The sequence below is a fragment of the Crotalus tigris genome, unplaced genomic scaffold (genome assembly GCF_016545835.1).
Source record: "Crotalus tigris isolate CLP2741 ecotype Arizona unplaced genomic scaffold, ASM1654583v1 scf7180000017939.2460400, whole genome shotgun sequence".
Lineage (NCBI taxonomy): Eukaryota > Metazoa > Chordata > Lepidosauria > Squamata > Viperidae > Crotalus > Crotalus tigris.
Window position 1 is genome coordinate 1,893,583 of NW_024096731.1, and position 27,757 is coordinate 1,921,339.

At 38.2% G+C, this 27,757-nt stretch overlaps 1 protein-coding gene across 1 annotated transcript; it reads right to left on the minus strand.

Moving 5' to 3' along the window:
• Positions 1 to 4,286: 4,286 nt before the first annotated feature.
• Positions 4,287 to 25,752, minus strand: DCAF10 (DDB1 and CUL4 associated factor 10). The gene is made up of 7 exons (XM_039344827.1): positions 25,341 to 25,752; positions 17,827 to 17,940; positions 16,467 to 16,664; positions 14,552 to 14,754; positions 13,575 to 13,685; positions 13,283 to 13,428; positions 4,287 to 11,990 (listed from the first exon to the last, which is right to left on the minus strand). The coding sequence occupies exons 1-7, from the start codon at positions 25,676 to 25,678 to the stop codon at positions 11,622 to 11,624; spliced, it is 1,479 nt and encodes a 492-aa protein (XP_039200761.1). The 5' UTR covers positions 25,679 to 25,752; the 3' UTR covers positions 4,287 to 11,621.
• Positions 25,753 to 27,757: the final 2,005 nt, after the last annotated feature.

Sequence of the window (27,757 nt, forward strand, 5' to 3'; positions counted from 1 at the left end):
GGTTTACATGGTTTCAACAAGGTTAAGAAAATAGGATTATCAGATGTGCAGGTGACACAAAGCAGTGATATACCAAATACCTCAGGAACCAATATCAAGATTCAGGAAAATCTCAATAACATCAATTTCAACAAGGAAAAGTGCAAAATCCTCCATTTTTATGAGAAAAATCAAAAGCATTTGTATAGGATATGCAACAGTACATACGAAAAGGAACTGTATGTCTTAGTGAATCTCAAATGGGACGTGAACTAATACTGATATAGCTGTCTGCATGGGGCTAACCTGTGTCTACAGAAGTATGGTGTCAAGATAGTAATTCACTGTTCTTCTGTATTCAGCTTGGTAAGACTGTATCTGGATCAGTGGGTCCAATTCTCAGTACAGCATTTTGGGAAAGACACTGACAAGTTGAAGTGTGTTTTGAGGAAAATAACAAGATATTAAGAATCCTGGAAGGAAAAAGTTATGGGAATAGATGGCAGCACTCAGAATGTTTAGCCTGGAGAAGATAAGATAGTTACTTTTTCAAGTATAGGTGGTCCTTGTTTAATTATCACAACTCGGATTAGCAACTTGGTCATTGAGCAGAAGTGGTTGCTAAGTGCTAATGATTTTACTTCAGGTTTTCTTTGCTTTACAGACTGAAGAAGGTCGTAAATGTGAGGGGTGGTCATACAGAGTTACTTTTTCTTCACTGTTATAACTGAACGGTTGCTGTATGAAGCAATCACTAAACAAGGACTATCTGTATCTGAGGAACTGTCAAGAAGAAGACAGTAGATTTCTTCAGCATTATTTCAGAAAATGGACACAAAATTGGTTTCAGTTATGAGAAAGCAGATTTTAATAAGGCATCAGGAAAATTTTTCTCCCTCCGGCAATGAGAGAATCTGCCTCAAGAGATGGTGGCCATTCTTTTCCTGGAAGTATTTCAACAGAGGCTAGAAGGCCATCTCTCAGAGATGCTCTAGTTGTGGATTGCTAAGCAAGGGGCTGGACTGGGAATGTGGAGCATTAGAAACTGAAGTGTGCAGCTGCCATATGAGACCACAAAAGGCCTGCATCACACATAAATATTGTAAGGGAAGAAATAGCTCTTCATCGTCATGCTAATTGAACAGGGCAGATTGTTTGCTTCTGTCCATGGGCCATTTCCCACTGATGAGTTAAAGTACTAAGCCATTCATGAGAGCAGTAAACTAGACTGGCATGACATTTGCTCTCTACCTGCCTCCCCCCCCTTACTGATTCCTAGCCTGCCTCTATTGCCTCTTTTCAACTCATGGTAATCATCTAACTTCCCTCCAGGTTAATGGATAATGAGTGACGAAGCTTACTAAATTTTATACCAGAGTTTTCAATACTGTTTTTCACAAAATCCTCAGCTTCTTCAAGAAGCTAAGAAAATGTATACAAGCGAGTGCACACACAAACAAGTTCACTCAGATGCAGCTAATCATAACTAGAGCATTACCTCTTGATCAGAGTTCCTGGAATTTTTTGTTTAACTAACCAGTTCCACAGCTTGAAAAAGTTTTTAAAACTTTTTTTTATAGCTCTTATGGCTGCTCATGTATGACATTTAACATTTAAGCCTGTCCCAGAGCTTGGACGAGATGAGGGCATTGCCAGGGGAATACATTAAGCAACAACAGACGAGGTTATGTGTAGCATAGTTCAGTGCAAGTAGAGAAAAATTTGCTTCAAACCCATTGCTGAAGAACAATCCGTATTAGCAAAAAGTGAGTATTTTACTAGCAAAAAAGGATTAGTTCTCTCACAATCCCAGCCCAACTACAGGTAGTCCTTGACTTACAAACCATTCATTTAGTAACTGTTCAAAGTTACAATGACACTGAAAAAAAGTGGTTTATGACCGTTTTTCACACGACCGTTGCATCCTCCCCATGGTCATGTGATCAAAATTAATATGTTTGGCAACGGACTCATATTTATGATGGTTGTAGTGTCCCGGGGTCATGTGATCACCTTTTGCAACCTTCTGACGAGCAAAATCAATGGGGAAGTTGGATTCACTTAACTAATTTAACAACTGCAGTTATCCACTTAACAACCGTGCCCAGAAAGGTCATAAAATGGGGCAAGGCTCACTTATCTGTCTTGCTTAGCAACAAAAAGTTTGGGCTAAATTGTGGTCCTAAGTCAAGGACCACCTGTAAAGCTTCCCAATTTGTCTAAAAATGTCTTCCCCATGGGTAATTGGAAGTTCTGAGGAATGGACAACAATTTGGTCTCAGAATGGGAAAAAAATGATTTCTCTGCCACTCATCTTAACAAACCAGATTTGGGGATGTACAAATTGCTTCGAACTAGAGTGTGGAGGAAGATGTCATGTACCTGAATCTACTCTCAATGAAGAAAGGTATCTTGTACGTAAACTAGTAATAGAGCAGAATACATATTCCATATAGTCCTCGACTTATAACCATTTGCGTAGTGACCGTAGTTACAACGGCACTGAAAAGAAGTGACATGATTGTTTTTCACACTTAACATTGTTGCAGCATCCCCATGGTCACCTGATTAAAATTTGGATACTTGGCAATTGGCATTTGTATTTGTGACAATTATACTGTCCTGAGGTCATGGGAATCACCATTTTTAATCTTTCCAGTCAGCTTTCAACAAGCAAAGTCAATAGGGGAAGCCAGATTTGCTTAGCAACCACATGATTAAGTGATTTGCTTACCAACAGTGGCAAAAAGGTCATACAATGAGGTACAACTCACTTAACTGCCTCAGTTGTGATCATAAGTTGAGGACTACTATGCTGGTATAGACAAGTTTCAAGGATTCTTCTTCTCACTGAGAGACCTGTTGTAAGACACACCCTGTGGAATATTTCCAGGGAGAGCCACAATACAAGTTTACCATTTACCACAAAGCAGTAGGTAAATACAATTAACTTGGATTAAATGAGGTTGGGAGGAGGAAAAGGTTTAAAATTATAACCTTGAGTTTATTTTAACCCAATACTTCTTTTCTTCTTATTCAAAAGTTGCAGTTGAGTTGGAATCCAAGTAGAAGCAGCTGAAGTAAAACCCAAATAACCACAGCTAGGCTTATTTATAACAGCATTAGCAGCATCTAAATGTTAGCTTTTCTTGGAAAAAGCATTTAGATCTAGTTAGTGCAGTGGTTCTCAACCTTTTTAATGCCGCGACCCCCAACCGGTCGTAAGTCGAGGACTACTCAACCGGTCGTAAGTCGAGGACTACTCAACTGGTGCAGTACCGTTTGCAGAATGGGACTTTTGGCAGGCTCAGCAGGGCAGAGACAGCCTGAACAATTCCTATTGGTTTTTGAAAGCCAATAGAATTAGACTCTATTCAAGAGAGTCTGTTCTATTGGCTTTCAAAAGCCAATAGAATAAAAGGGAGTAGCACAGCTAAGGGGGAATAAAATGGCAGACTGCGTTGTTTGGCGACCCCCGTGAAATGGTCGTTCGACCCCAAATGGGGTCCTGACCCACAGGTTGAGAACCACTGAGTTAATGCTTAGATAGGAGAGCGCAAAGGCAATTCTCTATACATTTTCATTGAACTCAACAGTACAAATGTGATTTAATGGATAGGAAGAGACATCAATTAAATCCAACTTTATTACAATGGTTTCTACCCAACATACAAAAAAATATAGGATTTTCCATAGGAAAGTCTACTTGGGAACATGGTTTCATCCAATTTCATCTTCCTCCTTTTTATACTAACTTCTTACCCAACCCAGGGGTATCAGATTGGTTTCTGGAAAGCAATCTTTTTTCTTAAAAAAACAAACAAAAAACAAATGATGTCACTGTGCAGTTGAGCCACTCCCTCTGTAGAGTTTAGTGGCATCTAGTTGCATTTACTAGCTGGGGCACTCATTTCAGTTAACTGGTTGGTTAATAATTGCTTGAATAATTGAATTCACAATATTAAGCTAAAACAAAACAAACATCTATGGTTTCATACTATGCATGAATCAGCTATATATACAATATGAATCTTGAGTTTCTGAAGAAGAGAATTAAACACATAATCCTTCACGCTGGTGTTTGATATAGTATAGATCCAGAGAAAATTTATGATCGAAACACTTAATACTTGAAACATGGTAAAGAGGATTACCAATATTTTAGTGTTGAATATTAATTTTGAGTATCTAAAAGATACTTGATTACATCGATCTACATTACTGAATGCTTTAGTTTGTTCAGTGTTCAATTTTTTTAAAAAAAAATCTAAAATGCAACTGCACACTAGTGGAATACGAGCAACAAATTCAGAGTATGAAGTGTTTATTAAGCAAGCAAGAGAAATCGTTCAAACATTTACATCACCCGTGTAAGAGTAAATACATTTTCTAGACAGATCTTATAGATGTATTTAAAATGTACACCTTTTATTATGAAATAATTTCAAAGTACTCTACATGCACCAATTTGTACTTCCATATTTAAAAAGAAACATTTTTGCACGAGATGGAAAGATAAATGTTTACAAATAAGCCGACACAACAAAGCTATTAACAAATGGGATGCAAATTATTTAAAGAACTGACTTTAGATTAATGTACATTTCAACTCATCTATTTACTTCATTTTTTTCAGCCTCTTCTGTTTTGACATTTGGGAAATAATTCTCCATTATAGTGGTCTCCAAATTTCACTCAACAGTTTTCCACAATGATCTACAAAAGGGAGGAAAGCTCTCTCTTCCAAACTAGCATCAGTTGGTCAGCTCTGTCTGATACATGGACATCTAAAAACCGCTGTTTACAGAATTCATACATTGGTGGAAGTCATACCCAATCCCTTTTTAGATTGAATCTGGAAACTAGTACATTTTTATGCAACTATTTTTCATATAAGTAGAGAGAAATGTAATTGATATTTTTACAGAACTCATCAAATCTCTATCTGCTAACTTTTGCAATGAAATCCTGTCCATGAAATATGTTCACTCGCATCCAATGGTGTTTATTCCATAATATATTTAGAATTTCCGCCTTCCCCATGCTTTAGAGCTAAAACCTGACATTCATTAGAAAAAAGGCGAAAAGAAAGAATATTTAGGTGTTCAGAGTCAACCTGTAACAAAAATATTTGAGAGAAAAGCATGCAAAATATGCAACAGCTTCCAATTCTGATCATCTATAACTGGTATACAGTGTCAAAGCAATTGCTTTCATGCTCAAGGAATACTTTCCACATGAATTTGCATGCTAAGAAATTAACTCTGGGGCATGTTCAAGAATATGTACCCTATTCCCACAGGTATTGAGCTTCAACATTTTGATTCCCCAAACATCTTGACATTTTCTTACCATTGTACATTATACCAGATTAATGGTGTTGGGCCAGCTGTCTTTCAGGTAATGTTGCCAACCGTAGCTGACAGTTTTCAATGCAAATTTTGCACTTGGAATAAGTGGCAATTTTAATGTGTGCTCTATGCCCTTTAGAAATCAATGCAACAAATTCTAGTCTGATTTCAATGTCATTGAAACATTTTTCACAACCTAAGTGGCAATATTTTATCAGTAGAAGCCCTTTTTACCCCTGTACAGTACTCAAGATTTATCCATTTTCAAATCTGATGTATATTACTGCACTCAGTGTACATTCAGCAACAATTAAAATTGTACGTATCAGTAGTGTGATGATAAATTCTTATAAGGTTTTTGTATCAATGTATCAAACTCAATAAATACAATGTATCTGCTCTGGCTGATATGTTATGCTTTCTACAGTTTAATATACAAAAATATGATTAAGCTATTCAATTAAAGAATATAAGGGCATAGTACATATTCCGTTCAGAATCATAAACAGATGTAAAAGTTGATATAAATAAATGATGTGAAAAGGAAAAATGGTATGAATCAGTTATAGTTATAGCTAATGTTTACTGGAGATCTTTGAAAAGACATGCATAAGAAGAATGTTAACTTTCAATGCTGCATTTTTATAATCAGGCAACTTTCCCCTTATTAAGGAACAGAGATTGTTCCTAGGATTTTACAAAGTTAAATGTTAATATTCATTAAGCCAAAATAATAACTAAGCTCGAAACATTCCCACTCTAAAATGTTTCATTTTAAAAAGCTATGTGGCCGTACTATCTAACATCACTAAATGTTCTTTACGGATGATAACTACGAGACCGAGTGATCAGTGACTCACTGAACATTTCTAAAACTAAGATTAAGTTCAGTATAGTATATGATTTTAAGATATTGAAGTACTAAACCAATGTATGTAGCAGTAATCAAAGCAGTGATGTAAAAAAATAAGCAAAGCTCATGGAGACTGTGGATTATGGGGGTGGTAATCCAACACATCTGGAGACTCAGAATTGGTGAAAAACAGCAGCGTTCTAGCACTACATGCAGAATATTGAATAGCCTTGCTTTGCTTCAAGGGGCCATTCTCAGTTGCCTAAGATAATTCCTTTGCACTGCTGGCTTTGTGCATTTTGAAAAGGAACTACGCTGATTTTAAAAATAAGCATACTTTTGTTTTGTTTTTAAAGAAAAGCATGATATGAGGTAGGAATTTTTTTAAAAATGCAATGCAATATTTAATTTACAGTGATTGCAATACAATAAATTCAGTTCTACTAAAAAATATAAGCCACGTTCAATTACTCTCTGCATTTCTACTGAAGATTTTTAAAGCTTTAAGAAGGGTTAGATTAGGGTAATCCAAACACCAAATCATCTTCATGGCTGCATGTCAGAATTCCATAAGGATTATGGAAAGTGCAAAATGCTTCCTGGGAAACTCAGCATCTTGGTTTTTGTTTTTTAAAAAAGAAAATGTTCCAACTCTTATGATTGTAAAAATATGCTTGAAAATTATATTAGAACTTGGAGGAGGGGACACTTTTTCAGTGACTGGAATTAGTGTCTTGGTTCTTAGCTTGCAAAAGCAATGATTGATTGTTCATCTTACCACAAGAAGAGATGCTAAGTATTTGTTCCATATGCATATTTTCCCACATGTTGCAGAATCTTACTATTCGGTCAGTTTTTGGTCTGTGACAGAATTTACAGTTATACTGCAAAATATTTGAGAAGTTTGATTAAGAAATAGGTAAAAAATTACCATGACGGAAGCTTTTGCATTATCAAAATAAAACGACTAAACAAAAATACTTTTAAGAATCCAGCTCACTGAAATATTATCTGGAAGAAAATTACATAAAGCTTGATCTGGAAGCTTGAAAGATAATTTTTTATAACATAACATATTGATCCATTCATACTGTTGATTCATTCATTCATTCCATTATGTAGCTCCCCACTTGCCAAACAGCTCTTGCTAGTAATAGTGAAGACTATTTCTATGATTGTACTTTAAAGTTAGTATCATCTAGGCAGCTTCATTCCAAATAAAACAGCATCTGATCTTTTTTGAAGTATAGTCATAGCTACAAATACACAGCCAACCAATTGAATTTTGAGATAACATTTATAGGCAATTCAAAAAGTATTTTAGCATAATTTGAAGTCACTGGAACTGTACTAAGATTGACATTAGCAAAAAGGCACTGCATTTCAGAAAACCATTGCTCTTTTTGAATGAGAACTCTGAAGAAACCCTGCTTCTTAGCCTACAAATTTTGTACTAAAAAAAAGAGCTCTGAAGATAAATGTAGGCTGACAGTCAAGACAATGTAAACCTGTATAAGTTCAGATTCGTCGGTCTACTTAGATGTATGCCATTTACTGCTCCGAATCACAGCCATTCTCCAGGACATCAAAGGGAATAATTCAGTAATTTCCTTCATCAAATAACTTTAAAAAAAAAGATTTCAACAGTACAACCTGGAACTTATGCATTTAAAGCTTGCACTCTGCTTGGGTGTATGCATATGCACATACAGAAGTTCACTTTCTCAAACTTTCCTGACTAGGTGATTCAGTTTCACAGGAGAACCTAAAACACGGGAGTTACACTTTTATCCCCCAAACACTTGTTTTTAATCCCCAGAATAACTTTTATGTAACCTTATCCTACATAAAAAATAAGCAGAATTCAAATTCTGGCAGCTGGACTAAGGGAAGTTTCCATTTTATGTATATATTTTTCTCATAGTATAGAATTAATGACCTATATATACACAAAACTCTGATTCATAACCACTGGCTTGTACTTCTATGTGCAGTTTAAGCACCATGAATCTTCTCTGCATCCCCCTGCTCCTTTTAACTAAATCTGACATACCAAGAATCTCCTTATTCTGTAAGTCCATTTGGCCTTAGGTTTATTTCTGACAGATATAACTCAAAAGTTGAACCAAACACAATAACTTTTTCCTCTGTAAATATAATAACTAGTTACAGGGTTTAAGAATAATATTTTCAGACCCTCGTAATATGCCAGTTCTCACAAGTGTAGTCTTGGAAGATTACTACTGATTGGACATCAAAAAATATACCTACTCATGTGAAAATGAAATAACTGGGAAGTTTTCAAATGGAAAAAGAAAAGATGGAGTCAGTATGTATACAAAAGCACAAAGACATTTCTCCTTCCATCCCAGTCTAACCTCCAAAAGAAAGAAGCAGGAATACAGGAATCATACAGAGTTCAGATGCTGTAAGAAGATTAACGTTTAATGATTTACCTTAAAAAAGATTTTGGGATTGGGGAGAAGGAAGAAAGGGAGTGTATCGCAACATTCAATGTTTAGGTGGACCAATGTAAATATGGTGCTGCTGTCTACCTAATTGCTTTGCCATCCATTTGAAATCTTGACAAGGTTTCAAGTACCTGCTGTCCAGTTCATATTCCAATGATTGATCTAACCACATATTTTTTATTTACAAAGTAATTATCTATGATAAGCCATGGCCTATATTACTTCTCTCTGCAGCCCAGTTAAAGGGACAATAGTTGACAACCAGCATTTTCTATTTTTTGGTTTTCTGTCTCAGCTGTTGTTGTTTTTTTTATGCCTTTGGGGTATACATAAAATTTAAGCAGAAATGCATATATTCTAAAAATTTTAAGCAAAGAATAGATTAAAAATAAAAATGTAAGATTGGACTCAAACCATAGAGCTTGATCTGCAAACTGATTTTAAATCTGATTTTATCTTATAATTCAAGAACTGATTATGTGGACATATCTAGCTAATTCAGATCATCCAGCAAAAAGTGATTTGTACTTAATTTTAAATGGAAATTGTATTTATCTCGTATCTACAATATATTTGTTTACCTTTCCCTCACATACATGAGAGCACCATTTAAATACACCACATGGGTAAGCAGGTTTTGGATTAAGAAAATCGTTCTAGCCATTAAAATAGATAGCTAGAAACTCAACTCTTGACGATGAACAATATTAAACAAAGACTGAATCACCAGAAGAACAAGAAGTATAGGTATTGTCTGCCATTCCATCCTATATCTAACTTAAGATATATTTCAGACAGCATAGCTCTAGGCTTGTTCATATTTCTGTTAATCTATTAAATCAACTACAGAGCATATGGTGATCAACAGCTACATTCTAGTCCCATAAGCCACAAGTTTTTAATAAAATGGCTACACAAACTATTCTGAGAATCAGTCAACACTTTTTTTTTCAGAACAGCATCTATAGACATCTATTATCCAAAATCTGATATATTTCTGAGCCACTTTATAAGTTTATTCTGTATTTGGCATAATTTTCAGAAAAACTTGCAGAGCGGCTAATTGCTAAAGGAAACTTGTCCTCCTACTGGAAAAATCACTTTCTTTTAAAAATTATTCAGGCATGCATTCATATTAGTTTCCAGGATATCAGATAGAAAACTGTCATGTAGATGAGTTTTAGATGATTTAAACAGATAGGAACGAGAATTTGGCAAAACCTTAAGTCTCAAAATGGCTCTGAATCAAACACTTTGCCTGTCGAAACCAAGGAGCCAATGATCTGTCACCTTACTTGCATATCTACGGAAAATGACACGCAATTAATTTATGTTTTATGTATCTCATGTTCAATGGAAATTCAGCGATCTTCTAGTACAGTGTTTCCCAAACTTGACAATTTTAAGGCATGAGGACTTCAACTCCCAGAGCTGGCTGTGGAATTCTGGGAGTTGAAGTCCACATGCCTTAAAATTGTCAAGTTTGGGAAACACTGTTCTAGTATAAGGAATTCTGCTTATGCCTCTACTGGGCAACAACAGGACATTTGATTTTGTTGAAACATCTTCAGAGGTATTACAGCCATGTTACTATGACATGTTCTCACATGCAAATATGCTAATAAAATGTGTTACTATTGGAACAGAAAAAAATATTTAGTTTGGCAAAACCTTTTGATTTTCATATACAGCTGGTGATAATTTTATATATATACACAAACATAAACACTATATCCAATTTGACGCGGGAGAAAACCCGAATAACCAAAGACCTACATACAAACACCCCCGAAAACCTCAGAAAACAAATATATATATATGTAGGTCTTTGATTATATAATCTATAATCTTGCAACATATGGTGTAAGGTGTGTGCACTAAAGTTTTTTTTTTCCACATGCTATAGCTTACCTGTGGGTGGCTTGCAAGGCACATCAAAAGCCAACTAGCCTTAATCATGTTGCAAACATAAATACAGGACTGAGCAGCATTCATTTGAAAACTGACATTAAAAAAAAGATTTTATTCAATTTCAAAGTCCTTTGTTGCGATGAAACCAATCACGAGAAAGGACCCAAAGCTTCAGGATGTTCGCCAGCACCAGCCTCTTTTAAATGAACAGAAGGTTAGTTTAAAGCTCCACCAAAACTTGTTTGCTTAAAAGCTCCAATTCATTTTACTGAGGTTTGTGGTGGAGAATTTCCTGCCAGATTGTAAATATATATGGTTGGGCACATACTCCCTTCTCCAAATCTATGTCCAATAATTTTATAGAAGATGGTCCTTTAACAGAAATTTGTAAAAGAAAAATGTTAAGTTATTCAGTTCCCAATAAACTTTCTCCAGCAAGTCAAGGATGGACCTAGATGAGAGGGGTTTGTATGGGGGAGCACAGAGCGATAATTAACACTGCACAGTTCTTAAAGAGTACCAGCCTACAAATTGAACCACAGCAGAAAAATACAACAAAGTAATGATAACAGTCTATTTAGTTGTTCACGAAAAAATAATGTAAATGCTGGCTATAATTAGTCCAATGTGCAAGAAAGTGCTCTATTACTTAGGAGAAAATATACAGCAAAATCCAGAAATCAAAGAGTCCAAGTGGGCTGATCTCCACTCCTTTGATACAAAGCAGCAGACAAGTTTTAGCTGGTTGTTTCCCCTCCTTTCAAGCCCACCCAAAATCTTGCATGAAGAGACACACAGAAAACAAGGTTTACAAGTGCTACCAAGCTACTTCTAAATAGAGATGGAATTATCAGGAGCAGAAAGATACACAAAATTCTAATGTGCAAATTCAGTCACAGCACATAAAGGACTGGACTTGGAATCAGCTTTAAGTCCAATATTAACTCTGTACTTGTCCAAATTTACAAGACTTGTTTAAAAAAGCAAACACTCCAACTAAACTGAAGTAATTAAAAAAAACACACACAGAGATGTTCCTTTGAAGGCCAGGGGAGCCTAGAACTTTGGCTGATATAAAGATACACGACCACTAAGGCACCCAGAGGCAATCTGACAGTGCGTGGGGGAGAACTTGGTAGTCAGAACCACATCGCCGTGCGAGTAGAGTGAACGGATCTCCTGCAAGGGGGCGGCTTCTTTGGGCAAGCAGTCAATCAGTTCGCTGCACTGGGTGTCAAACCCCAACAAACGGATTCCATAGCCATGTGGGGAGGAGATCATTCGACCATCGGGGCTGAAACAGAGTTCTTTAATGTAGCCCTGGCCAACATTGGCCTCTTCGATGCAATGAGTCAATCTGAGGGAACAGCGAGGGGAAACTGGCCGCACTGGTGCTCCTTCCTGGAATTCATAAACACAGGTCCACTACAGAAAGTAGGGGGGAAATAACATTTGATGTTATATCAGTATAGAAATTGCATAAATCTCTGTCTCTCTCTCTCTCTTGAGGTTTCATGGAGACATTCTTGTGACAATGTGGATAGTCTACCAGTGCTTCCCTGTTGTCTCCCATCTAAATATTAAACAGACCTGATCCTTCTTAGTCTTTCTAACTTAGCCAGGACTGGTTATTTTCTGCCACTTAGACTCAACCAGCATTAACTGTGCACAATGTTATAATTAATTACATGGGCATCAGGAATAGCAAGGCTTTATAAACTCTGGTTATAATTTCTTGAATTCAGCATTTTCTCAATGACTAAACAAATGCTTAAAGGTAGTAAGGGAAGTCTTCAGAAAAATATGATTTATGAATAGAGACATGTGTTTTTAGCTACTGAGTTCATATTAAACACTTATTCTTTGTGAATTTTCTAGTCCCCTTTAAAGCCATCTAAGCTACGGGGCTCTGATACAGACAGTCCTCAACTTACAGCAGTTCATTTAGTGACTATTCAAAGTTACAACGGCACCGAAAAAAGTGACTTATGACCATTTTTCACACATACGACAGCTGCAGCATCCCTGTGGCCACATGATCAAAATTCAGGTGCTTGGCAACTGACTCATATTTATGATGGTTGCAATGTTCTGGGGTCATGAAACCACCCTTTTGTGACCTTCTGACAAACAGTCAATGGTGAAGCCAGATTCACTTAACAACCGTGCTAACAACTGCAATGATTCGCTTAACAACTATGACAAGAAAGGTTGTAAAATGGGACAAAACTCACTTAACAATTGTTTTGCTTAGCAACAGAAATTTTGGGATCAATTGTAGCCGTAAGTCGAGGACTACCTGTATGTCTGTACAATTATACTCAGTTCATTATACATTGTATATCCTTTTGTGTATCCTGAATCTTGGAACCAAAATAAGCTGAGAATATGATTTTCTGTGTCTTTCAGTCATTGCACAAGAGAGAACATGATATCACCTTGAAAGATGATGAAAAAGAATCAAAATAATGAATCAGATATTCAACTGCATCATTTTCAGCCACACTAAGTTTACCACATCATTCACTGATCCAAATATATGAAGGAAACACTGCAGCTCAAGATTACAATTGTACACACAGCTGCCACATTTGTTCTGTATTTCTTATAATTTATCAGTGGAGTGACAATTGACTTCTGTTCCATTAACAAATAAGAAATCTGAAGTGATGAAGTGATCAACATACATATGCACCATTATCACCACCCTACTTTACCTCCTGATCATCAGTGTTACTTGAACATCGAAGAAGTGTAGCCCATCCTTTGGGATGGAGCTGCAGTGATGTAATGCAGTTTCCCCGATCCCTCTCCCCTGGGACCTCTGGGGTTAAAACCTCAAGACTATTACGTGGAGATCCACCTAAGGGAACAGAATAGCATCACTATGATTAACACCAATTTTAATTCCCTCCTTGTCCAATAGGAGAGAACATTCTGAACTATGAGCCCACGCCCATAAAGAGGAGGCTCAGATTTTAAAATTAGTAGTTTACTTGTTTTACATACCTTCTCGCTGAGTTACTCGTACTGTATGTTTTTCAGTATGTGGGCTTGAATCTCCTTGATGTCCTGGTGACCCAGCACTTCTAGGACCAGATGAAGTGACAGATGCCAGATCTGAGAATGGAAAAATAAGATGAGGTAACAGCAAACCCAATTGGTTGCCTATTTCTAAGATGTATTACAAAGGTTTATAAATTAATAGTTTACAGATTATTTTCCTTGGAATCTCAGTCCTCTTGAAAACTGAAGAATCCTTGTTATTCCCAGATCAGTAACAGCAGAACATACTGATAAGGCAACCCTTATACTGGCATTCTTCTAGAAAAAGCTGCCATGCAAAAACATTAGGCTGGCTTCAGCTCAAAAAGTCACAAAAAGAACAGGCACCACAGTAGTTCATATGCCACTCAAGAGCACTGCCGGCTCTTCATAAAAAGAGGCAAAGCTAACAAACCATAAGTGGCTCCATCCAGATTGATTAACATGTATGACCATGAGATGGTAGTTTATTCTAAGAGAAAGAAAGCTTATGCAGTTTATTTCTCAAAGGTTTTAGTCACCCTAGGGCAGGCTGGCTCAGGAATTCTGGGAGTTGAAGTCCACGAGCCATAAAACAGCCAAGGTTGCCTACCCTTGCCTTATGGCAACTAAGTCAGCTAAAAATAGACACAAAGATGCAATAAACAATGCATTCAAAATTAGCAGTGGCTGAATTCATACACTGAAATTAACTTAATATGGTGTACAAATGAAGCCAATGGGTATAAATTTAGTGTTTGCAAGTTAGTAGGGAAATACTATGCACGAACTCTCAGCACATGTCCTTCACTCCGCAAATCTTTTGCAATATATCTAGCATTCAAGCTTTTCAAGTTACCTTCTTGCATACAATGCTATCTATCCAATGCCATCTATTATCTCGTAAGATCTAGGAACAGTATAGACAACAGGGGTAACAATAGCAAAATCCAAAGACTTGCCAGAATTTGATGTGGTTCTCCTGGCTCTCAGAATGGGATAACTGACAACTTCTAAAGATTTGGTCAAGTCGAGATCATGCAAGATCAGAAGATACCCAGAAGAAGTGGAGATCAGCATTTTGGAGCAGTCTGGAGTCAATCTCATGCGCATGAGAAAGCGGGTGTGAAAGAACTTCTTGTGAGGACAACCGTATTCTGTGCACCTAAGGAAAGGCACCCATCAAACCACAGGAATCTTTTTTTTTTTTTTTGTCACCAGAAGTTGGAAGGTCTGACTGAACTTTTTTTACTCCCACAAACTCCGTTTCCTTGCAGCAGAAGAGAAATGCGCCAGAGCTGGAAAGCAGATTAGCAAAAAAATGCTTTCGGGAAGAGGGAGGAGATGCGCCGGGAGAAGCGGCAGGAAACGGGGCTGCCGTTGCCAGAAGGGAGAAGGGAGACACGGGGCAATGTAGGCAGCAAGCAAGTGCTGTTCTCTGCTCTGCATCCTGCGCAGAGCTGCTGCATTCTCCGTTCTCCACGAGACAGGCGACAAAGAGGCAGGTGATCTGCGGGCCAAAGCTTAAAGAAAGCCCCTTCAGCAGCGCACAGCGGCAACGGAGTTCTGAAATGATGGAGGGGAACCGGCCCTACCCCGCCTATCCCATCCACCATAGCATGGCAGTCTGGCTCAGGAGGGGAGTGAAAGGTTGCCGTTCAAGGAATGGCCTGGCGGGGGGGGGGCTGAAGTACCGGTAAGCGGGTGCAGGACACGTGGGACAGCTCCACCCCCTCCCTCACCTGCCTCGCCTTGTTGTGTTGGTAGCGTGATGTGCCACACGGCCTCCTGCCCCATTGTGGCAGCGAGGCGGGACGGAGTGGGCAGGGTCCTAACTAGGGCTTATTTTGGGGGTAGGGCTTATATTAGCCACCCCAAAAAATCAGGGTAGGTCTTAGTTTAGGGGAGGGGCTTATTTTTGGGGAAACACGGTAGTTTTAAGAAGCCCAATTTTTAGTCCTGTGTTTGAGGTGGTATTTCTCTTAAAGAATAATACTCATTTTTCCTCTTCCTGTTCGACCTATAATTTAAAGGAAAGCAAAGTGGCTACACTGTTATTTTTCTATTGATATTTTGATAGTGAGGAATCTCAACCTGAATATGCCTACTGAAACAGTTGTACCAAAGAACTAGCTTTCTGTCTCATTCAACTGCATCCCCAAATCATCTGCTCCATAGCTTCAAGAAGCAGCAGGATTTTGCTTTCCTTCACAGGTTGCTGGCAGTGTTTCATATGCAGTACACAGGCAGAAGGACGCAAGCTTCAAACAAATAGCAGTTGCTATGACTCAGTACTATTGCTGCTTATAAAGTAAAACAACGTGTGGCAGATGATTCTAGAATATATTCCCACACCTCTAATCCACCAATATTGTATGTGCTGATGTAAAGCACTGGGATATTATGCAGTGATGACAAATCACTGCTGCTCAAACCATCTAATTGGTTTCAGTATAATAGTTCTAATTCTCTTTTTTTAATCTGTTTTATTTTTTTATAAATAAAACTCCTGGATTTATGGTCATAGTAAAGATTTGATGTAGTCATTCTTACTCATCTACTAAAATTTAAAAATGTTTTGAGATTCTGCTCCAGGTTTGGCTCCAAGTGGGCAATTTCCAGAAGCCTTATGCTAATTTCAGTTATTGCAGTTTGTTGACTTTACAATAAAGGGGAAAGGAAAGAATAAAGGATGGTAGGGAATGCATTTTGACCTACATCTGCACAACACTAAGACATGAACCAAGAAACTCAAAGTGCAACCCTATCCTATTTCCACGCAGATAACAGCTTTTCAATTAAGATACTAAAAAGGAAGTATTATTGTCATTTCAGTAGTTCTCAATGAACGAAGGGATCAATGAGAAATTTGTTCACCTGTTGGTATCCCAAATGATGACATTTCCATCAAATCCTGATGTTACTAGCAATCTTGTGTTAGTATCATATTCAATATTCTTCACCCAGCTGGTGTGACCATGTAAAGTGCACACTTTTGAATCTAGCTTCCTCAGATCCCATAGTGCCACGGTAGTATCATCAGAGCACGTTGCAAACAATCTGTTATCAAGAAACCTACAAATACAAAAAAAAAAAGGGAAGGGAAGGGACAGGATCTGTTTAATGCAATCGAGTTCATATCAAACATCACTAAATCATAACACTAAATGTTACCCTGCACTGATTCCAAATAATAATTATATAGTATAGGGTAGTATCAGTTTAGTGCTTTTAGAGCATCTGAATTCTGAAAGACTAAAGCAGTTCTCAAAAATGGGCTGTAGTGCTTGAGGTGAGAATTTGAGGACCCGCTAGTTTAAGAAACATCAGAAGAAGCTTTCTAAGGTAGCCAATTTTACATTTGGCTTATTTAGTAAGAATGTATGAGAGGTACTGTTACTTTGTCATTTCACAATCCATAAAAAATACCTCATTTGAAAAGAAACACAAATTTTAAATAACTATAAACAATTACATCATGTTCAATGATTAGCTTTGATTAGTTTTAATCAATGTTTTCCTAGTTACTAACAAAGCAATGTGTTCAGTCAAATTTGAAATTAAGTTTTCATGTTGTTATATATTTTTCTTTGGATCCTTATTCTCCATTTGGAATTATATCTGCCTTAAATTCTTTCCTATTGCCATAGTTTTTTGAACACTGTAATTATTACTCTGGTTTGTGATCACCTTGGATAGGAGGAAGAACTGGCAGCAGTGGAACACATTTCTTTATCCAACCTCTGGGGTTCTTGGGCACGGCTGGTGCTAACTATTGTAGAGGAGGGGTGAAAAATTTAAGGACCTGAAAACATAGGACCCCTCTATAAAGACTGGGGCTCCTACAATAATCTGTGCTCCTCCACATTACCCGCTCACTGGCCACAGCAATGTGGCTTGGATCTCCACAAAGACATGAAAGTAATATAACAAATTATGATACCAATTGATGAGAGCAAGAAAAACAAATGTTTTGAATGGCAACTAATTCGGATGACATTACAACAGGGGTTCTCAACCTTGGCAACTTTAAGACTTGTGGACTTCAACTCCCAGAATTCCTCAGCCAGCTTTGCTGGCTGAGGAATTCTGGGAGTTGAAGTCTACAAGTCTTAAAGTTGCCAAGGTTGAGAACCCCTGCATTACAACTTCATCCTTCACTACTGTTAAGATTTGAACGAAACAGTTTTGGAATTTTAGTCATTGGCAATTGATTTTCACTTCCCAAGAGACTGACCTGATATTATTTACACAATCCTCATGAGCAGTGGAAAGGGTTTTGATGTGCTTTGAAGAGATGGGATCGAACAGCAGGACTTCTGTTTGTTCACAAGCAACAGTTAGCACTGACCTGGACAGCAAAGAGAAGCAGGTCTATTACACCAAATAAATCTCACATGCTCTCACAAGAAAGACTCCAAAAGGTCCATGCATGCTTAGAAATGAATCAGTAATAATGCTAATAATGGAACAAAGCTGTTCCTTTTGTGTTAATTTTTTCTATAGAAGCAAGAGTGCACTGAATAAACAGAATAAAAATATAATAACTTTTTTGTTTTGTTTTTTGACTCAATCTTGACTTCAAGCAACTGCCTGGACAAGTCCTTGCAGTTTTCTTGGCAAAATTTTCAGAAGTGGTTTGTCTTAGCCTTCTTTCTAGGGCTGAGAGAATAGAATTGCCCTAAGTCACACAGCTGGCACTGTGCCTAAGGCAGGACTACAATACACAGTGTCTTGATTTCTAGTCTAGTTGTTTTAACCATTACACCAAACTGGCTTTCTTCAATAACCATAGTGTAATATTTCTAGCTAAAGTACTCTAAATTATGTTCTACATATTTAAAACATTAATTTTATTTTCTTCCACTTGCTTCAGTATTATGAAGCAGAAACTGTTTCATGAATTCTTCTAGCCCTTCTGGTAAAACTGTTGTCCATACACAGTTGTCCAAAAAGAACCAATCAGGAAGATGCTTCCTTCAATCATCCAAGGTTCAAGCGTAGAGAAATATCACTCTAATAATGGGAGAACGTACTTTCTCCCCAGATGGAGTTCCAGAAGGCTTCAATTTTTATTTATTCAATTCAATTTAGGTACTACCAAATCCATCTGACCCTGTGTGAGTCCTCAAACAGTAACATTAAAACCCAAACTATAACCGAACTAAGATGGGATCCAGGCACAACATGCAAGCAAACATAAAAAAGCAAGAGACACCCCCAACAGGCCCCCCCTTCCAAATCACACCAAGGCTTTGAAGTCCAGAGGGGTGGGAGCATATAGATTTCACAGGGTAGCTCATTTCAAAGGGCACCCACTGTGACAGAGAAGGTTATGCTCCTTGGGTCCCAACAGATGACATTCTTTAATTCAAGAGAACCAGAGTGGGCTAACTCTGTGAACATCCTACCAGCTGGGTAGAAACCAAGGGAGACAGGTTTCTCAATAACTTTGTCCTATGCCCTGTAGGGATTTACAGGTGATTTCATTAATGAGATTACTATTTTATCAATGAAATTACTAAGATGATAAAATGTAATTGGCTATTTACACACAAAGAAACAATAATTTAAGCCATCATCTGGTCTTTATTTGAATGTATTTCCTATTCAAGGAAAAGAAAGAACTTTCCTTCCTCCCTCCCTCCCTTATTTTCAAGCCTTGAATAATTATACTTTATTAAACAATGCACCTGCTAAATTAATGTACTTCCCATATACATTTGAGCTCCAATCAACAAAATTACTTTAGCTCAGTGTTTCTCAACCTTGACAATTTTAAGGCATGTGGACTTCAACTCCCAGAATTCCACAGCCAGCATTGCTGGCTGTGGAATTCTGGGAGTTGAAGTCCACATGCCTTAAAATTGTCAAGGTTGAGAAACACTGCTTTAGCTGATCACTGTTTGTGTGATCACACATACCCAATAAGGATATGGGTGCATTGTATAGGTTGCAGCCTTCTTTTTAAACATCATCTAACAGCAAAGGCATGATTTAATGTTTTCCTCCCCAATTCTGCAAAAGATACATGTGCATCCATATAATTTAGGAACAGATTTTACACTGCACGATTAGAAAACAAAGGTAATCAAGTTACAAGCATAATGGAGCCTGCTCATTCCAGTTGAAAGGGCGTTAATGAGTCCCCATCCTTGCTCTGCCCGATGCCTTTGTTAAACAAATATGCAGGTGGTTAAGTGGAATTTGGGGTGCCTCAGGAGTGGGGAGAGCCTAGTGCAGGCATACATTAGTTGTGTATTGCTAAATATGACCTAAAAACGTGATCTGTTTTCCATACAAGTCTTAAAACTAGATGAAGAGAACCTACAAATGAAGGCAAATTATATGTGTCCCAGGATAATGTTCCAATCAATAACAAGCTCAGAATAATAAATCTCTGATTCCAGTGACCAATCTAGGTTGATCACTGGAACCAGAGATTTAGTATTCCAAGCTTTTGGACTCATGTTGGAGCCCATCCTCAGAGAACTTCTCTCTACCAGAATGGGTGCCCAATCAGCACACACGTACCCAAAGAGAACCTAATTAAACAAAGGAGTCAATAAATTCACAAACCTTTAAGCCCCATTGTAATTTAGTGACTCTTAAGGATACAACATTACTATTAAAGAAAGACTCCAACAGCTTCTGTGGTTAGAAGCATCCTTTATGAACTTTAGCTGATGTGCAGCTGCAACCACACCTGTACAGAGATGTCTTAACCAGTTATCCACATTCTTATAACTTCACTTTTGAAAGACTACTATGTGTTGTACACAGGATTGCCTTTACAAAGCTTTAAAAACTGCTGTGGTTTTAAGATATCTCTCTCTCTCTCCCTCCACCCCCCCTCTCTCTCACACACACACACACCACCACCACCACCACCACCCAAACATTTTTAAACCACCCATTTCCCTCACAGAAGGAGATAAAGCTCCAAAATTAAGAATTAAAATTGCTTCAAACACATATGCTGATGCTTTACTAGCTGCATAGGCTCCAAGTAAATTTGTGGACCCTGTTGAAAGTGATGCTTTTAACCATAAGGGCCTTTTAACAAATAGGGATTAGGACAATTGGAAAATTCTCTTGATGTGTGTGTGTGTGTGTGTGTACACACACATACACACACACACATATACACACACACACATATACACACACATACGTATGTATGTATGTATGTGTGTATGAGTGTATGTATGTATGTATGTGTGTATATATATATGTATGTATGTATGTATGTAGGTAGGTAGGTATATATATATATGTATATGAAAATATTTTTTGATAGTTAGACGGTCTGTATTTACCTATGGCTTCTTGCTTGCTCCTCACATACCCATCCAGAAGTCCAAAGAAATGCTAGCTAATTGATAACAGAAACTAAGAATAGGAATATAAGAAGTAGAGGATGTTTCCTACAGGAAAGGGGAGAAGCCTCAGATATTGAACTGCCATTAAAGATAGAATCTTACATCACTAGAAATACATTGGCACCAGAAATACTGAATTGGATGCAACAGTATTCATACTGCTGAAAGCTTACTAGATGGAGAATGCTCCTGTGTCCACAAAGAAGAGGAACTCTGCCAAAGACAAATGTGAGGATGCATGGTGGGACTTGCCTACCTGATATAAATAGTATTGGGGGGATTGAAAATGACTTCATATCACAGAGAAATAAAGGATCTAATTGTAAATTAAACAATAAAACAAGTCCTAGATTTCTGGCTTCTAAGTCCAAATGCAAAGTGGTAACCTTTAATGCAGGGGTGTCAAACTGACGGATGCGTCATGCCAAAACCCCATTGCCAGCAATGGAAAAAAAGTCGTGATACGTCGCTACATGTCATGTGACATTGCGAGTTTGACACCTCTGCTTTAATGCCCCTTAAACTTAAAGTATGACATCAAGGGAGAAAAAAAGCAGAGAACCCTGAAGTACTGTTTTCTCAATGATTTCACAAGCCGCTGTCATGTATCAATAGGCCAGAATTCACCGGACAAACAACAATGACCCAGGTTTATGGGAGACACGCAGTCTCCAGCCCCACTCTGCATCCTCAAAATGCCCCCAAAGGGAAACTCAACTGCAATCCACCAATGATTTTCAGCTGTGTAAGGTTGTGTTTTTTGTTTTTTTGTATTTTGGGGGTGATTGTGAAAAAATGTTAAATGGTTCTGTGAAGCCTCTGCAATGTTTAATGCACCAATTTTGTACCTGGAAAATAAACAAACCAAAATGGAGTGGAGAGAAATTCAGCTTCTTCTATTTTAATGATATCACTAAGTCATTTATAGTTTCCTCATTCTATCAGAAGGTAATTTAAATGGAATTTGAATATAAAAATATTGTACATCTATATCATGCTAAACAAATATGAAATACAAAATAACACTGTGTGAATCAAGCCAAATTAATAGTGTCAAAGCACTGACACAGAAGATTTCATACTGCTGGTTTACTGCTAAAGGGATTAATTTGGTTTCCACCAGCCACCAGCCATCTTATTCCAGGCTTAAGAAATAAATTATTGACAAGATGAAACAATCCAACTATTATCATTAAGGAGAACCAGGCAATCATTCACATATTGTTTCAAGTGGTTTTACAGTCTACTTGTGTGAGAGTCATACAGTTTGTGAACTTTCAGTGCAGAAATTTATTATGAGCTTTAGCTGCATTTTTGAAAGACTGACATTAAGATACTATAGCAGTTATTTAATAAGGCTACACAACTGGCGATCCCAATAAAAGTGGGTAGACAATGCAAAGGTAAGTTTATTGATTGATTATCCATAAGACCATATTAAAAAAATAAAAGTAAAATACAGCGTATATTTCCAGGAAAAAAATAGATAAAAGAAAATACTATATAAAAATACATATATGCTAAATGGGAAACATCAATGTTTGGATAAATACATCACCTTTACACGATATCCCAATCTGTTCAACATAACAGCTTCTAAGCTGAAATGCCTTTTCCATAAATTTAGCAGGTCTGCTCACAATGTATATTCTAGAGGCCAGGAAGAAATAGGATAATCTATCACTCCAGTGGGCTATTATTTCAAGTAGAGATCTAAGCCTATAGGAGTCATATAGTTGATAAAACATGAGCAATAAAAGAACTGTCCATGCACTGACATGCATATAGAGTCAACTAGCCTCTGAAACAATTGCACAGGCCTTTCAAAGTATGCAGCCACGTTTACATTTTGAGGAGGAGTACTTCACTCACACCAAGACACTTTGCAGAAGTATCCCTTTCAAATACTTTCCACATATCTGGACTACAGCTAACATATATTTAGCTCAGAATAAAGAACAGTGCGAGGTATTTCCAAACACACATGTAAGATTGCACTATTAATTAACTTTATGGAATGTCTAAATATCCCTCTACTTGTTTTTGAGTGACAGAGTAACAATATGAAAGCAAATACAGTAGTCCTCAACTTACAACCAAAATTGCTGTTGTTAAATGAGACATTTTTAAGTGAGTTTTTCCCATTTTACAACCTTTCTTGCCACAGTTGTTAAGTGAATCACCACAGTTGATAAGTTAGTAACATGGTTGTTAAGGGAATCTGGCTTCCTCATTGAATTTGATTATTCAAAGGTTGCAAAAGGTGATCACATGACTTGGGAGACAGCAACAGTCATAAGTATGAATCAGTTACCAAGCATCTGAATTTTGATCATGTGACCATGGGGATGCTAGAAAGGTCATAAGTGTGAAAAACGGTCATATGTCACTTTTTTCAGTGCCGTTGTAACTTTAAATAGTCACTAAATTAACTGTTGTAAATTGAGGACTACCTGTAATAAAAAAATTGTTGCAATGTATTATATGAAATATACTAGCATTACCTTAATCCAATGCTTCAAAGAACAAAAAGACAAAAACAAATAGAAAGTGTAAAGCAGGGGTGTCAAACCGCCCGCTTGCAGGCCAGATGCGTCACGCAGAAGCCGCGCCTACCCCATTGCCGGCAATGGCAAAACTGTCCCCATACGTTGTGCAACGTCCTGTGACATCACAAGTTTGATGTGTCTGGTGTAAAAGGTATTAATCAATCTGGACATACATGAAAAAGTAATTTGGGACTAACTTGTTACAGTATTTTAAATAATGAGGGTCTCTGAGAAATAGATTTCATGCTATGCTAAACCAAGCTATATTCTACAACACCAGTTTACATTCTTTAATGCTGATAGTCCTTATCTTACGACCACAATTGAACCCAAAATTTCTGTTGCTATTCAAGACATTTGTTAAGTGAATTTGCCCCATTTTACAACCTTTCTTGCCACAATTGTTAAGCAAATAACCGCAGTTGTTAAGTTAGTAACACGGTTGTTCAGTGAACTTGGCTTCCCCGTTAACTTTACTTGTCAGAATGATGCAAAAGGGGATCACATGACGCCGGGACAGCGCAACCATCATAATTATGAGTCAGTTGCCAAGCATCTGAATTTTGATCACTTGACCATGGAGATGCTGCAACTGTCAAAAGTGCGAAAAATGGTCATAAGTCACTTTTTTCAGTGCTGTTGTAACTTCAAACGGTCACTAAATGTACTGCTTCATGTTGAGGACTATCTGAATACTTCTTCTGCCATTTGTTTTTGCAGCACAGATTGTGAAGAAATTATACTTTCAATAGCAATAGCAAATCACTCCTGAAATCTTGCCAAGAAAATTGCAAAGACTTCTCCAGGCAGTTATCAGGAGTCCAAAACTGACTAAAAGGCACCACCATTGCTAACAAATCATTATTCAGAAGTTACACTTTTCCTATTTTAGTTTAGTTTCCTTTGATCTTATAATAAATTTAGTACAACAAAAATTGTTGCCGTTTTCTCTTGGAGCAGCACAATGCAATATTCCTATCAAGTATGATGAGTGCCATGAATATTTCTTTTAAAAATGTGGACCTTTTGTTATACACTTCAGCTTTGCACATGCTATTTAAATCATAAATTCATTTTTAAAAAGAACTTAAGGATAGGAAACAGAGTTACCATACATAAAAAGGTGCAAAAGCTTCTGTTTATAGGTGACAGCTTTAATAATAATGACAACAACAATAATAACTTTATTGTCACTTTGAATGTACACCAAACGGCATACCTCAAAATGAAATTTTGTTGCATAAAGCTCTCAAAGCTGTAAACCACAACAAATTAACATTAGTTGACGGAAGATTAATGGAACTGCTCTAATGATTTTGAGAAGATTAATGGAACTGCTCTAATGATTTTGAGAGATTTGATATAAACTACATAAACCACATATTTTTCTCATTACACCAAAAGCTTCTGACTGATACGTGACACATCCATTCTCATTTATTTGTTGCTACTCCTATTTCCCTATTTGCAAACACTTCACTAGTCTTGTGCAGTTGCTTGCCCCATCACAGTATTTCCTCATAACTTTATGTAGAAACAACACCCACGGGGTGGGAAAAAAGATGCAACATCTATTATATGTACTAAATCCAGAAAAAAAAACAAGTATAGGAATAAAAATGGACTATTCTTCCTTGCAAGCGTGGACACAATTCAACTAATGCACCTGCAGTTAAAACTGCACAACGTGCAGCGAAACCCGCAACTAAACTGAGATCCCTGGCACCCTACGATGTGCAAGCAGCCACACAAACGAGAAGGCCGAGACACCCAAAAGCGACCCTTCTTCGGGCTCCGACCAACCCTTCCCTTCGTCTTACCCGCCAGGGGAGTACTCCAGGTTGAAAACAGCGCCGTGGGTGCGGGTGATGGGGGACACCGAATCGGCGGGTTGAATAGCACCATAGAGCCTCGTCATGGCCCGGAATGTGTCCCTCGCCGGCTCCACGCAGCGGCCCCCATGGCCCTGGCTCCGTTCCCGCACCCAGGCGAAGAGCCCCCCGCCTGGGGTCGTGACTGGGGTGGTGGAAGAAAAGGAGGCCGGGGGTGACTTCGGTGACACCGCCCGGGGAGGTGAGCTCGAAGGGGGCGGCGACTGGTCGCCGTCGCCCGGGGGCGACCGCTCTGGGGTAGGGCCCCACCGCACCTTCCAGCTCATCCCGAGCCCGGTCCCGCCGCCACGACAAGCAACAACACCACCATTCCCCCCCCGGCCCTCGGCTCCCCACCACTTCCGGTGCGGTGAGCACCAAAGAAAGCGCACCGGGCGCAAACTCGAGTTGCCTCGAAGCGGCCGCCCAAATGTTCTCCACCTTCCTCCCTGCGAAACGCGGTCTTTTCTGGGCGGCTGAGCATTTGGAAAGCAAGGTCGTCTTAATGCCTCTGATTTCATTTCATAAATTTTAGGACTACAGTGTAATTTTGCAGAGGAGTTGTGTAGAATGAATGCCTGCTTTCAGCAGGGTTTGTGCTCAGAGATGCAGGATTGCTAGCAGAGTTCCGTCAGTCTCAAAAATCCAAATGCAAATTAATGTCTTGTCTACCCCTGCATGACTGTCAAATTGGTGGGAAGAACCAATAGGAGAGAATAGTTGTGCCTCAGGGTTGAACGGTGGGGTCCTTGATGCTCTCTAAACTGGCTGTTTTCTTGAAGGTGTTTCATTACTCAACCAGGTAACATCACTGGTGCTGGAGAGGAAGCCAGCAATATGTTGTCCTGTTGCTTAATCTGTCTAGAGTAGACATCCAGCCTTTCACAAAATAATCTGAGAATGCTTGGCATAAAAACTGGGCTTGTGACATTATAAATATGCCAGAAGGAATTGCAGACATACTTAAACTTACCAAGGAATACTGTGTTGCACAAGTATGAGTTAGGGATGAAGCTACTAGCCCAGGGGTAGGCAACCTTGGCTCTTTTATGATTCCCAGAATTCCTGAGCCAGCATGAATTCTGGGAGTTGAAGTCCATGAACATAAAAGAGCCAAGGTTGCCTACCCCTGTTTAGCCTATCTTAATAAAAAAGCATAATGGAAGACAAAGTCAGTATCCATGGATCTATCTGGCAATGGCCATGATATAAGGAAGATAATGACTTGGAATGTAGGAGGAAGCTAGAGTTCAATGTTCATTGGAAGCTAGAGACATCAGCAACAATAGGGGCAGTGCACAACAGTGATCACTGAAGATTAAGGAAAAAGTCCTCCATAAATTGATCAGTTCCATAGCCTATATTCTTGGTTTCAAGACTTCCTTTAAAGGAAGCAGGGAGAAGTATGCCGTACCTGTCATATCCCATTCACATTCTTCTGAGTGTTGGTTCTGCTGAATCACAGTCCACCTGGAAAGGTTGAGCAGAATATTTGAAAGACATATTTATTTCAGGTTGAAATAATATACATTTTCTTTTTCACAAACACTCCTATGTGCTTTTGGAAAATAGATGATGCCAGGTTGTTGGCTGAAAACTCACAGCTGACTTGCAGCAAAATTTAGGCTACTTTGCAGTTAGGAATATGGATTTGAAAATTATGACTCAAAGATCAAGTTGTTACTTAGAGAGAAAATAGAGTGAATGATTGCAAGTTATATATACATAGCAAAAACTGGAACAAGTAGGAGAAATGTGAGTATCTTGGTGCATGTCTAAAGGAGATGTGGCAATATTATGGGAGTTCGCTGTGTAAGCCACTTATAGAAAGATGGAATATAAATTAAGAACAAAATTGCTTCAGTAGGTCAAATATCTTTAAAATATATGTATACAGTGTAAATCAGTTGTCAGAGGTATGATGGCTCAGTGTCTTAATGACACTGGAGATGGTCTCTGCTGTAGCAGATTGAGTCCTAGAACTGTGTAACAGGGTGAGCTCCCATCACTTGCCTTAGTTTCTGCCTACCTAACAGTTTGAAAGCATGTTCTATGCAAGTAGATAAACAGGTACCGCTTAAATACATGTAGGTAGGGAGATAAGTTGCTGCTCCGTGCAGGCAGTCAGATTCCTGTTGGCTCTGAACTTCCTGGTTATGGCGCCTGTTTACAAGGTGGTTCTGGGTAAGAGAGGGAGCCTAGGAAGTGCCATTGGTCTTTCTTTCTGGTGCAAAGCCAGCTTGCCCTCCTGTTGTACACCTTGGGAAGTGCACGAGCATGTACTACAACAGAGCTGGTAAATTGGCAACCAAACTATTACTCTGCAATTGAATTGTGGTCTCCTGGCTAATATAACTACGCCATAT